Source organism: Notolepis coatsorum, assembly GCF_963971535.1.
Source record: "Notolepis coatsorum genome assembly, chromosome: 10".
Classification (NCBI taxonomy): domain Eukaryota; kingdom Metazoa; phylum Chordata; class Actinopteri; order Aulopiformes; family Paralepididae; genus Notolepis; species Notolepis coatsorum.
The window spans coordinates 16,986,716-17,001,348 of NC_140174.1; the positions used below are offsets into that span (position 1 = coordinate 16,986,716).

The 14,633-nt window shown below is 46.5% G+C and overlaps 1 protein-coding gene across 1 annotated transcript in view; it reads left to right on the top strand.

The window, feature by feature from the left end:
• LOC311235472 (serine/threonine-protein kinase BRSK2-like) overlaps positions 1–8,048 on the top strand; it is a gene marked incomplete at both ends in the record, with an annotated part of 47,977 nt that extends 39,929 nt beyond the window's left edge. Inside the window, 4 exon segments of the mRNA XM_084322935.1 lie at positions 64–187; positions 4,298–4,502; positions 6,492–6,581; positions 7,855–8,048. Coding sequence (XP_084179061.1) covers positions 64–187; positions 4,298–4,502; positions 6,492–6,581; positions 7,855–8,048 — 613 coding nt within the window.
• Positions 8,049–14,633: the final 6,585 nt, after the last annotated feature.

A 14,633-nucleotide genomic window follows, 5' to 3' on the forward strand; every position in this document is an offset into this window, starting at 1 on the left:
CTGTCTGTCCTGGCGTGTCCCCGTCTCTCATGCTGTCTGTCCTGGCGTGTGCCCGTCCTGCAGGTTGGCCAAGAAGTCCTGGTTCGGGAACTTCATCAGCCTGGAGAAGGAGGAGCAGATCTTCGTGGTGATCAGAGACAAACCTCTGAGCTCCGTCAAGGCCGACATCGTCCACGCCTTCCTGTCTGTGAGTATCTGAAGGGACCTGTCTGTCTGTGAGTATCTGAAGAGACCTGTCTGTCTGTCTGTGAGTATCTGAAGAGACCTGTCTGTCTGTGAGTATCTGAAGGTACCTGTCTGTCTGTGAGTATCTGAAGAGACCTGTCTGTCTGGCTGTGAGTATCTGAAGGGACCTGTCTGTCTGTGAGTATCTGAAGAGACCTGTCTGTCTGTGAGTATCTGAAGGGACCTGTCTGTCTGGCTGTGAGTATCTGAAGGGACCTGTCTGTCTGGCTGTGAGTATCTGAAGGGACCCGTCTGTCTGTCTGTGAGTATCTGAAGAGACCTGTCTGTCTGGCTGTGAGTATCTGAAGGTACCTGTCTGTCTGGCTGTGAGTATCTGAAGGGACCTGTCTGTCTGTCTGTGAGTATCTGAAGGGACCTGTCTGTCTGTCTGTGAGTATCTGAAGGGACCTGTCTGTCTGTGAGTATCTGAAGATACCTGTCTGTCTGTCAGTTCACTCTATTCAATCAATTCTATATAATTCTATAATTACTATATAGTTAATATGAATAGGAACTATAGTTACTATATAGGTAATATTCATAGGTATATAGGTAATAGGTAATATATAGGTAATATATAGGTAATATATCAATAGGAACTATACTGTAGTTACTATATAGTTAATATCACTTGGAACTATAGTATATATATATATATAACATTCAGCCACTAGATGGTAAAGGTGCTATATATAACATTCAGCCACTAGATGTTAAAGGTGCTATATATAACATTCAGCCACTAGATGTGCCGGACGTGTCGTGCCGGAGATCTCAAAGCTCAGATGGACACAGAAAAACTGTGCGAGGCCGAGAGTTTGATCGCAAAGTTGACCGAATTGATTGAAGTCTGCAGCTATACAGAGAGAGAAAAAAAAGGATGCCTCAAAATTATGTTTTGGGCGGTTGGATGGCATAGCGGAGATTGCGCTCGTCACCAATGCAAGAGGCTGCGGTCTCGATTCCCGGAGTCAGCATTGCCTGCGGCTTGTGCCGATCGTCATACTAACTCGTTTGGCTGAGTTAGCGGGAGGGAAGTCGAGGGTGGTAATCTGGCGTTGTTGGTGAAGGCAGCGTGACCACCCACGCGTTACGCTTCACCAATGAGAGTCCTCGCTGCCAGGTGAAAAAAGAGCCACTGGCTGTCTCCACATGTGTCGGAGGAAGCAGGTGGTAGACTTCAGGGTTCCCTTGTACCGACCAGTAGGTGGAACATGCGCACAACAAACAGGTAGGTGAGGTGGGGAATTGGCATAACGACTAAAATTGGGATGGGGAGAAAAATAGAAAATCAGGCGGAGAAAAAGAGGATACAAAAAATGTATTATGTTTTGGTTTGATTTATGATGAGATAAGATGCTACATCTTAGAATGATACAATCATTCTAAGGATTACATGTGTAATAAATTCGTTTTGTACACTAATTACAAGTTAACAAATAAACAAGTAAACAAATCCGAAACTGCATAGTGCACTTTTAAATTAGTATCTTTGGGAGGTTACTGTTTTATAATTTACATTACATTGAAAAGATACAAAGATATATTTTTTAAAGCTGGATTTTAAAAGAATTATGTTTTTTTATAGCTTTATTGTGGATAGGACAGGTGTAACGGGGAAGCCTGTGGGTATGTCCACAGTCACGGAAACAGGGGTGTTGACGAGTGACTGTGGCAGTGCGGGCTGGTAAATTAAACCCACTTCCCCATAACAGGGTTAACAGACGCATAGGTACGGTAGTTAGGAGTGAATTCACTTCTTAGTGCAGCGGCCTGTGTCGTCGCCCTGTTCGACTCCCCCTCGGGACATTCTCATTTAACATCAAACACAACGCAGACCCAGTATGATCCGTTACAGTGGTGCCCAGTGACCCGGATGTCCTGAGGGGCGTGAGTTTAGGGAGGTGAGTGTAACGGGGAAGCCCATGGGTATGTCCACAGTCACGGAAACAGGGGTGTTGACGAGTGACTGTGGCAGTGCGGGCTGGTAAATTAAACTTTGGTTATAGAGAGATATTATTTTGTTATATAAAATTATATAAATAATAATTTTCTATCCATACAGAGGAGGCATACTTTAAATATATTAAAATGATAAGGCATCTTTGAGTAAACTTCGAGTATCATTTAAGTATCTTGAGGCTGGGGGCAGAGTGTCCTCTTTTTTGGAAATCACAATATGGTCACCCTAGCTATAGATAACATTCAGCCACTAGATGCTAAAGGTGATATAGATAACATTCAGCCACTAGATGTCGCACTAGAGCACCTGCATCTCATTTATCCAATCAGGCCATTCCACGTGGGGAAATGGGAAGAATGGGAATGAGCTGATAGAGTTGTGCCCTTCCTGATGACTTGTCGTACAGAACTTGTAAGTCGCTTTGGATAAAAGACGTCAGCTAAATGACTAAATGTAAATGTAAATCTAATGAAAGTTGAGTTATGTTTTGGGAATGCAGAGAAGTGAATGGTTTTCAGAGATTTTTTGTATTTCCACAATATTTCACCTCTGTTTTGCAGATCTTGCAGATGTCTTTGCGTTTGTCCAGTTCTTCTATGTCTTCATCTTTTCCTTAGTGCAGCCAGACGTCTGCCTTCAGGCTCGGAGGGTCTGCCTTCGCTCTGTTGTTCTGACTGGACTGAGGTTCAGTCGTCTCTCGCCAGTTGTCAGTTGTTCTCTCTGGCCTGGTCTCACTTCACCGCCGCGTACGACTGACGAAGATTCTTGCATCCACTGGAATAGGCATAAATATTAAGAGATCAATCTCAGGTTTTATGAATCAATATCGGATTATTCCAAGCAAGATTTATTATTCTGAACCAAGCCCTATTTGTAGACATTAGAGTAAAACAGAAAGTTAAGAAGGTTCCAAGAAAACATATTTTATTTATCTTCAGAGCAAACTCTCAAACCGTGAACAATCATCAATAGAATTCCACATGGAGGCTTTAAGACCTGTTTACATCCAAACGAATGGTAAAGAACAGAGCATTTCTACAGCAGATCAACAAGGCCAGAGGTTTTTAAACCCTTTTAACCCTACAGGCCCTCCTGGAAAAAAGATCAGCGCTGTCTGAAAGCCAAGGAGCTGAGCTTTCACATATATTGCCTTTTACAGTAATCCAAAAACTGTGGGAGTTATTGAGGAAGTAAACACAAGTAGAATTCTACCTGCTTCAAGGTCAACCACTAAGGTCAAAATTCCGCCTTTAAAAAAGTGAGTAAAAATGTGCCTAAAAAGCATAATCTAAAAGCCCAGGGTTAAAAGACTTATTGCAGTTGCATAATAGTTTCATGTTCAACATTTACATGTGATAAGCTAAATTGATGGGCAATTGCAGTGTCTACTTCACTAAAAACCTGTAAAAAATTTCCTTGTCTAATAACAGTTTGATACACACTCAAAACATACAGCAAGTTCAAACAATAACAGACATTGAAAGCTGAAGAAGTTCTGAAAAAAGGGTGAAAAGCACTTACTCACAGCACATTCTTTGACAATTACACGGCAATAACAACTACATATACCCAAATGGCTTAGGCTCAAAAGGTGATTCTATTTCTAAAGAAAATCCAGTTACTGAATTGATGAATTGATGAATTGATGACTTGATGAATTGCTAAATTGCTGAATTGCTGAATTGCTGAATTGCTAAATTGCTGAATTGATGAATTGCTGATTCGAGTCGACCCCCACAGCCCTGTCTGTACCGCCTGGTATCACAGCTCTCCAGACTCACACGTGCATGGCGTCTCTCACCATCGCTGTGGAAACGTAGTTATTGTCACAAACTCTCACCACTTCTTCACGTCCGTCTGTCTCTCCTCACATTCTTCTCACCGTCACGTCTTTGACGCTCAACTCGATTTTTCTTTCACAAATAAAAAAAACGGCTCACGCCCCTCTCTCTCCTCCTGTCCTCCTCACCCTCTCTCTCTCTCTCACGACCCCCCTTTTGTTTCTCTCTACTCTACGCCGCCCCCCCCCCCCCCCCCTCCCCTACGCCTCTCTCCCGCCTCGTAAGTCTGTGGGTCTCTCTTCTTCTCTCCCCCGCCGCCGCGCCGCAGATCCCTTCGCTCAGCCACAGCGTGCTCTCGCAGACCAGCTTCAGGGCCGAGTACAAGTCGGCCGGTGGCCCCTCCGTCTTCCAGAAGCCCGTCAAGTTCCAGGTGGACATCGCCTTCTCCGAGGGCGAGCGGGAGAGGGAGCGGGCGGAGAGGGAGGGCAAGAGGGAGACGGGCATCTACAGCGTGACCTTCACCCTCATATCAGGTGAGTGGGCCTGTCGGGACCCCAGGTGGGGAGGGGGCGTGCCTGTCGGGACCCCGGGTGGGGAGGGGGCGTGCCTGTCGGGACCCCGGGTGGGGAGGAGGCGTGCCTGTCGGGACCCGGGTGGGGAGGGGGCGTGCCTGTCGGGACCCCGGGTGGGGAGGGGGCGTGCCTGTCAGGACCCCGGGTGGGGAGGGGGCCTGCCTGCCGGTACCCGGGAGGGGGTGAGTGGGCCTGTCGGGACCCGGAGGGGGGGTGGGGGGGGGTGGGGGGGGAGTGAGTGGGACCCGGTTGGGGGGGGGGCTGTCGGGACCCGGGGGGGGGGGGGGGGGGGGGGGGGGGGGCTTTGCGCTGGGTTGAATTGTTACGGTTTGATGTGTTAGTAACTATTTACATTAAAGGGATAGTTCACAAATGTTGAACCCTAGCCGCCAATAGCCACTGCTGCCAATAGAACTAACGGCTGAGGACTGTTCATTACTAAACACTGCACGGACTCTGGTGTGCTACTACTATATATACCATGTATACTACTACTACTGCCATTCTGCTATTATTAGTATGTTCTACTCTATTATTACTATTTCTATTATTATATTTCTTTACTGCATGTACCTCCCATGCTGCTATGACACCTGCATGTCCCCAAGGGGATTGATACGGGAACACTTGACTTGACTTGACTTGACTTCCTATGATGTTGCCAATGAGTCCCTTTTCAGCATAATCCGTTCAGCCACAAACCAAAGCAAAGTCAATGGGGTCAAGCTGCTGTCTGTAGAAGCTGACTGAAGACAACTGGGATCTACTTTATGAGTGCTCTGTGGAGTCGTGTAGGGGTCAGTTTCAGCAGCTTGAGTGCTCCGTGGAGGAGTGTAGGGGTCAGTTTGTGGATAACTAGCCAGTGCTGCAAGTAGTCAAGTCAAGTAATTTATTTATATAGCACGTTTAAAAGCACAAGAGCCAACCAAAGTGCTGTACAATCAAAGCTTAAAATCAATGTCCTAATATAAAATACACAAATACAAAAATACAAAAAGGCACAGCAGGACAAGACAGTCCATTCAGAGAGTAGGACAGTAGGACAACACACAAATAGGGGAACACAAAGTACAGTAGCACACAGGGGACAGAGGAGCATAAGAAGATATACAGGAGGGGGGGGGGGGGGGCAGGATAAAATTACATGGGAGTGTGTGAGTTAGGGTGTGGGAGAATCAGGGTTTATTGAAGGCCAGTGGGTTTTTAGACAGGCCTTAAATGTCTCCAGTGAGGGGGCAGATCGGATCTCCAGGGGAAGCTGGTTCCATAGCTTGGGGGCCACGGCCTTGAAGGAGCGATCGCCTCTCTTTTTGAGTCTGGTGCGGGGGGGGGACCAGCCGAGCCTGGTTGGAGGATCTTAGTGACCTGGGTGCTGCGTAGGGGGTGATGAGCTCGGTGATGTATAAGGGTGCTGCACCCGATAGTGCTTTAAAGGTGAGGAGGAGGATTTTAAAGTCTATTCTAAATGGGACTGGGAGCCAGTGTAGGGAGGCTAGGACTGGTGTGATGTGCTCTCTCTTTCTGGTACCGGTAAGGAACCTAGCTGCAGAGTGCTGGACCATTTTGAGGCGGGACATGGCTGCCTGACTGATGCCGGTGTAGAGGGCATTGCAGTAGTCAAGGCGTGAGGTGATGAATGCATTGACTACCGTTTCCAGGTCGACGGGTGAAAGGATTGGTTTTATTTTACTGCAGGTACAGTACTGATAACAGCATGGATTGTGCTGAAAAAGAACTCCTCCTGACCTGACTGTGTTTTTGGTGTCTTTGTACTGTATGTGTCTCTCTCTGTGTGTGTGTGTGTGTGTGTGTGTGTGTGTGTGTGTGTGTGTGTGTGTGTGTGTGTGTGTGTGTGTGTGTGTGTGTGTGTGTGTGTGTGTGTGTGTGTGTGTGTGTGTGTGTGTGTGTGTGTGTGTGTGTGTGTGTGTGTGTGTGTGTGTGTGTGTGCAGGTCCGAGTCGCAGGTTCAAGAGAGTGGTGGAGACGATTCAAGCCCAGCTTCTCAGCTCCCATGATCAGCCCATGGTTCAGGCCCTATCTGGTAAGACACACACACACACACACACACACACACACACACACACACACACACACACACACACCTATACACACACACCTATACACACATACACACACACACACACACACACCTATACACACATACACACACACACACACCTATACACACACACACACCTATACACACACACACATACACACACACTAACCCTAGCCCCTAACCCCTAGTCCCTAACCCCTAGCCCCTAACCCCTAGCCCATAACCTTATGTTAGGGTAGGTAGGTGTGTAGGACCCAGGTGCAGGACAGAATGAGTAGAGAGCAGGCAGGAGACTGCGGGTGTGATTCAAAAGGACTTTACTAGGAAACACTACAACTGAAAACACTACAAACTGAAACTCAGCAAAGCTGGCAAAAGGGCGCAAGGTACTAAATCAACAGACGAAATAACACTAACCACGACAGGAACAGGATACACGGGAAAACAGCATAACAGGGTAGACCGGGTAAACAGGATAAACAGGAACATCCAACTCCGCGAATGACAGGAAACCGAATATAATGATCTGGCCGTGAAGACAGCGCAGACCAGACATATATACACACACTAATTGACACATGATGGTTGAGTGGAAACGAGACACACCTGGGAGGGAACACAGACTGGCAGCCTACAGTGACACTAAATACAAGACAAGACTGAACACTTGACAAGAGTAACACTAGAAACCTACACATCAACACAAGGAATAGGAACAAGACACTAACAGGGGAGCATGGAGGGCCAGAGACACACTGGGAGACATAGTAACAGTGGAAGGATACAGAGGAATATGGAAACCTTAACAAAGCACAGATGAATGATGAGCAGTTGGGGGCATTTGTCCAGTGGGTGGGGGTAGAGGACCACGAATGGGTGGAGGATCATAGGAGAGCTGTCCAAGAGAGAGTGAGGGAAGGTGAGGTGCAGGGATAAGTCTCTGAATAGGAGGGGGGAAGTGGGCAGGTCCAGGTGGATTGTAACACCCTAGCCCCTAACCCTAACAATAGCCCCAACCCCATAGTTCCTAGCCCCTACCCTAACCCCTAGCCCCTACCCTAGCCCCTAGACCCTAACCCAAAACCAAACAGCCCCTTTTCAAAGTGAAGAAAGTCCAAAACCCTCCCCCCTTCCCCCGAAATGTCCTAATTTCTTATTACACACACACACACACACACACACACACACACACACACGCCCCTCACACGGGCCTAAAGATTCACGTTCCTGTCCTCCTCTGCTGACCCCTTCCCAGACGAGAAGAACGGCCGGCCCCACGGCACCCCCACCCGCCAGAACTCGCGGCGCTCCGAGGGTGGGGGCGACCGGTGCGAGTGGGGCGAGCGAGGCGAAGCCATCGGAGGCAGCGGGGGGGTCCTGCAGCGCCGGGGCTCGGCCAAGGAGAGGACCCGCCTACTGTCGTCCAACGGCACCCAGTCACAACCCTAGAGACCCGGAGAGACAGAGAGAGAGAGAGAGGGAGAGGGAGGGAGAGAGAGGGAGAGAGAGAGACCTACAGCAGCAGAGACCCGGAGAGACAGAGAGAGAGGGAGAGAGAGGGAGAGAGAGGGAGAGGGAGAGAGAGGGAGAGAGAGACCTACAGCAGCAGAGACCAGGACAGACAGAGAGAGGGAGAGGGAGAGAGAGGGGGGGGGAGGGAGAGAGACCTACAGCAGCAGAGACCAGGACAGACAGAGAGAGAGAGAGAGAGAGAGAGAGAGAGAGAGAGAGAGAGAGAGAGAGAGAGAGAGAGAGAGAGAGAGAGAGAGAGGGAGGGAGAGAGACCTTAAGCTCCACTGGAAACATAGTCGACATCGCTTCACCAAGTATCCCTTCCAATCATGAGGCTATATCTACTATCCCTCCAGTTCGTCATCGTCAACCTATATCTCCTATTCCTGCTCCAATGTTAGTCATTGAATGTGCTTGTTGACCAGTGCAGGGGGCTGAGAATTTGCCCCTCCCCCTCTCCTCTCATCCTCTCATACTTCCTCTCCAAAGGGAGCGCTCTCTCCCCATCCGTGGGATAACCATTGGGATTCCTCCACCCCCCCCCCCCCCCCCCCCAACCCCCACCCACCCCCTTGAATGAAAATGTAAAGATACGGACTCGCCCTTTACCGACGGGAGAGAAAGAAACGAAAAAGAGAACGAAAAAAAAAACGATACTTGAATGAGCAGTTTGGTGTCCATCTTTAGATACGGCATCACGGATCAGAACCGGACGAGAACCTCTGAAGCTGACTTGCATGCCGGTCAGCCCAGCAGAGGAGGAGGGGGACGCCGAGACGTCCGGCTAGCGGAACCATCTCATCGCAATACAGTAACTGAAACCAAAAACAGAGGACGGTGTTGTAGTGGTTGTCAAATTTAGTCTGGAGATTCACCCTGTGACCCCCCCCCCCTTACCCACTACCGGAGAGCATATAACTTACAATCCACAGTGGAGAGAAAAGGATTCAAGCCTCCACCCACATGATATCGGTTACTAAGAGTCAGAAAACCTGCTAACACTGGAATGATTTTTGAGGAAACATCAAAAGATCCCGCATCTGCGAGGGTGAGGACACAGCGATCCCTATGAGGACACATCTGAGGACACAGCGCTCCCTATGAGGACATAGCGATCCCTATATATGAGGACACATCTGAGGACACAGCGATCCCTATGAGGACATAGCGATCCCTATGAGGACACATCTGAGGACACAGCGATCCCTCTGAGGGAGAAAAAAGGGAATTTCAGCATTGTTCTCTTCTGCGGATCAGAAACACAACAAGTTAAGCTAACTAAGTGAATGTGAAACAAACAAGAATTATTTTTTTATTTACTTTAAATTTACGGTTGCGTGTTTGTTCTGCGGAGGACTCCTGTCGCAAGCTAGCGGCGCGGGACGAGGACTCTGAGCCCAGCGAGCCTCTGAGCGCCGGACGGAGACATTTTCTTTTTCTATTTTCTCTTTACTCAGAGACAATGTGACACGATGCAGCTGAGGATCTTTTTTTCTTTTTTTTTGTTGGAACCCCCAACCCCCCCCGCCCTCGCCCCCTCCCTCCCCTTTGCTCTGAAGAAAAGTATTTTTGATTTTAAAAGAAATATGAACATAATGGAAAAAAAGAGAGGAAAAATAAAGAAATAAAGAAACAACACTATGAGTGAACAGTTCCATGAACCTCATCGTTTCTCCCCCCCAGACGGAGCGGGAAAGAGTTCCTGGAGAACAGGAAAGAGTTCCTGAGTTCCTGAGGGACAGGAAAGAGAGTTCCTCGGGAACAGGAAAGAGTTCCTGAGGGACAGGAAAGAGTTCCTGAGGAACGGACGGACTCGCTTCATCTAACTGAGCTCCCCTCCACAGTATTCACAAAAATAAATTAAAAAAAGAAAAGGGATATAAAAATGTAAAAAAAAAAGAAAAAGACGATTGCTCCTAACATTCATCAATAGACGTCTTCATGATGCCGGGCTTCAAAATAAAAGCTTGCAACATGTACTCCTTGTTGAGCAGGTCTTCATGATGCCGGGCTTCAAAATAAAAGCTTGCAACATGTACTCCTTGTTGAGCAGGTCTTCATGATGCCGGGCTTCAAAATAAAGGCTTGCAACATGTACTCCTTGTTGAGCAGGTCTTCATGATGCCGGGCTTCAAAATAAAAGCTTGCAACATGTACTCCTTGTTGAGCAGGTCTTCATGATGCCGGGCTTCAAAATAAAGGCTTGCAACATGTACTCCTTGTTGAGCAGGTCTTCATGATGCCGGGCTTCAAAATAAAAGCTTGCAACATGTACTCCTTGTTGAGCAGGTCTTCATGATGCCAGGCTTCAAAATAAAAGCTTGCAACATGTACTCCTTGTTGAGCAGGACTTCAAGATGGGAAGCAAGCCAAAAAAAAGACCCCCCGCCCAACCCCCCCATTCCTCTTGTTCATCAATAAAGCCAAGTAGTCTGTCGCTGCACCCTCCTGAGAACACCACCCTGAGAGCACCACCCTCCTACAAGCAGACGGAGCCTCTCTGTGACAGTCATGTATTATTCTAGTATTATATGAGACTAACCTGCATTCATTACCAGTCTTCCATAACGGCACAATATGCAACAAGGTGCAGAATGTTTTCAGAACATGCTTTTTATTTAATGTTTTATTTCTATGTGTATTTATTATCTGTAATTTTTTATTTGTGTATTTATTTAGAATTATATCTGTGTATTTGTTTATTTATACAATTATATTTGTGTATGTATTTAATCATTTATTCATATAATTATATTTGTATATTTATTTATTTATTTATATAATTATATTTGTGTATTTATTATTTATATATATATATTTATTTATTTACAGAATTATATTTGTGTATTTATTTATCTTGTGTATTTATGTATTTATTTGATTTTATGCCAACAGAAATATATCAGGAGTCTTAATGCAAGAACAATTTTTTATTTCATTTTTCTCATCTCTGTTCTTCCGCCGCTCTCCTCTCCTCGCCGGTATCTCCTCAGTATATCTCCTCAGTAGGTATCTCAGTAGGTATCTCAGTAGGTATCTCAGTAGGTATCGCCTCATTAGGAATCTCCTCAGTAGGTCTGTTTGCTCTCCCCTCGCTGCTCCCATGACCTTCTTTTCTATCAAAACCGTGTGACTTTCCTGCTCCGTTCGTGTGGATGATGTTGTTCGTGTTGTAGGTGAATGACGTCGTTCTCGCGGATGATGATGTCGTTCGTGCGGACGATGTCGCAGTAGCGCGAGCTGTCTCGTGAATGTGAGCCCTTCGCCGCGAGGACAGGAAACGCGGCCAGGACGATTCGGTTCTCCTGCAACGTGTCTGAACGGGTCACAGACATGGTTCTGTGAGGCCCTGTTCAGATATTCTGCAGGGATGTGATGTGACCGACCCGACCCAGTGACAACAGCTCAGATGGACACACCCTGCGCTGCTCTAGCTCTGATGACAAGCTGTGTGTGCATCACATAGATACAAAGCTCTGTAACGAACTGCCGCAGATTCTGAAGTCAAAACTCGTCCTAACTAATTATTGCAAGTTCTCATTGTGTTTTCTAAGGGATCAACAGAAAGATCAAAGAGTCTCGACAAAGACTGGTGAGGTGAAATACAGAATAAAATTACTCTTTTCTCTCCCATGTCTCCTTTCAAATCCTCCAGCCGAGCCTTCTTCTGTGGTTTTCTGGGAAAGCTTGTCGAACGCTTGGTGCTGCCACCACTGGTCGCCAATTAAACACATTACTATCTCTGTTAACCTGTCAGGTCAAGGTGCTGATCTTATTGGTGACCAGTGGTGGCAGCACTGAGCACATTACTATCACTGTTAACCTGTCAGGTCAAGGTGCTGATCTTATTGGTGACCACTGACCAGTGGTGGCAGCACTGAGCCTTCGTCGACTGGAGGATTTGAAAGGAGGGTAATTTTATTATGTATTTCAGCAGCAGCTTGTGTTTTCACCACCAGTCTTTGTAGAGACTCTTTGGTGTTTCTGTTGATCCCTTAGAAAACAGAACGAGAACTTGCAATAATTAGTTAGAACAGGTTTTGAGTTAACCCTCAGAATCTGCAGCGGTTCGTTACAGAGCTTTGTATCTATGTGATGCACACACAGCTTGTCATCAGAGCTAGCCCTCCACATACTGGTTTATCACGCACCCACATTGAACGCTAGCTTATTCTTCTCTCCATCTCTCGCTTTACGCTTTGTCTCCTTCGATCTGTCTGTCTGCCTTCACCTGTCTGTCTGCCTTCACCTGTCTGTCTGCCTTCACCTGCCTGTCAGCCAGAATCGGCACAAGAAAGCGAACCCACGTCGATAGCCTCACCGTCCGTACCCACTTTATGATTGCTCACCATCTTCATCACCAACACCACCACCACCACCACCATCTTCATCATCTTCGTCATCATCACCGCCACCTCCACGTTCATTGACCTTACTCTAGCTAAGATTGTAAACTATTCTCCATTCCTAAGGGTCAGTAGAATAAGGTGTTAAAAAAATGAAAAAAGAAATGTCTGTATCATAATTTAAATATAAAAAGTGCACTATTATAACTATTGCCTGTGATAAAAAGAACAATTATGGTTGAATCGATGGTCAAAATAAAGAGACATCCACCCTATTGTTATGATTATAATAATAAACTCTAAAATGATGAACCTGTTGTCCAGTCAGTCCATCTAGTTCCTGAGTCACACGGATGTGTCTTTACACAGAACCCAAGTGTCTTTACACAGAACCCAAGTGTCTTTAGACAGAACTCACATGTCTTTAGACAGAACCCAAGTGTCTTTAGACAGAACTCAAGTGTCTTGAGACAGAACTCAAGTGTCTTTACACAGAACCCAAGTGTCTTTAGACAGAACCCAAGTGTCTTTAGACAGAACCCAAGTGTCTTTAAACAGAACTCAAGTGTCTTTACACAGAACCCAAGTGTCTTTAGACAGAACCCAAGTGTCTTTAGACAGAACTCACGTGTCTTTAGACAGAACTCAAGTGTCTTTAGACAGAACTCAAGTGTCTTTAGACAGAACTCAAGTGTCTTTAGACAGAACTCAAGTGTCTTTACACAGAACTCAAGAATCTTTACACAGAACTCAAGAGTCTTTAGACAGAACTCACGTGTCTTTAGACAGAACTCAAGTCTTTACACAGAACTCAAGAGTCTTTAGACAGAACTCAAGTCTTTACACAGAACTCAAGAGTCTTTACACAGAACTCAAGTCTTTACACAGAACTCAAGTGTCTTTACACAGAACTCAAGAATCTTTACACAGAACTCAAGTGTCTTTAGACAGAACTCAAGTGTCTTTACACAGAACTCAAGAGTCTTTACACAGAACTCAAGTGTCTTTACACAGAACTCAAGAGTCTTTACACAGAACCCAAGTGTCTTTAGACAGAACCCAAGTGTCTTTAGACAGAACTCAAGTGTCTTTACACAGAACCCAAGTGTCTTTAGACAGAACCCAAGTGTCTTTACACAGAACCCAAGTGTCTTTAGACAGAACCCAAGTGTCTTTAGACAGAACCCAAGTGTCTTTAGACAGAACTCGCATGTCTTTACACAGAACCCAAGTGTCTTTAGACAGAACTCGCATGTCTTTACACAGAACCCAAGTGTCTTTAGACAGAACTCAAGTGTCTTTAGACAGAACTCAAGTGTCTTTACACAGAACCCAAGTGTCTTTAGACAGAACTCACATGTCTTTACACAGAACCCAAGTGTCTTTAGACAGAACTCAAGTGTCTTTAGACAGAACTCACATGTCTTTAGACAGAACCCAAGTGTCTTTACACAGAACCCAAGTGTCTTTAGACAGAACCCAAGTGTCTTTAGACAGAACCCAAGTGTCTTTACACAGAACCCAAGTGTCTTTAGACAGAACCCAAGTGTCTTTACACAGAACCCAAGTGTCTTTACACAGAACCCAAGTGTCTTTAGACAGAACTCACGTGTCTTTAGACAGAACCCAAGTGTCTTTACACAGAACTCACGTGTCTGTGGGCGGTCGGGTGGCGTAGCGGAGATTGCGCTTGTCACCAATGCAAGAGGCTGCGGTCTCGACTCCCGGAGTCAGCATTGCCTGCGGCTTGGGCCGATCGTCATACTAACTCGTTTGGCTGAGTTAGCGGGAGGAAGTCGTGGGTGGTAATCTGGCATTGTGGACAGCGACGCCTACAGGTCAGGTCTGGGCGCCTGCTCAGCGAAAGGCAGGAAGTGGTGAAGGCAGCGTGACCTCCCACGCGTTACACTTCACCAATGAGAGTCCTCGCTGCCAGGTGAAAAAAAGAGCCACTGGCTGTCTCCGCATGTGTCGGAGGAAGCATGTGGTAGACTTCAGGGTTCCCTTGTACCGACCAGTAGGGGGAACATGCGCACAACAACCAGGTAGGGGAGGGGGGGAATTGGCATAACGACTAAATTGGGATGGGGAGAAAAGCATAGAAAATCAGGCGGAGAAAAAGAATAAAAAAAATAATAACTCACATGTCTTTAGACAGAACTCAAGAGTCTTTACA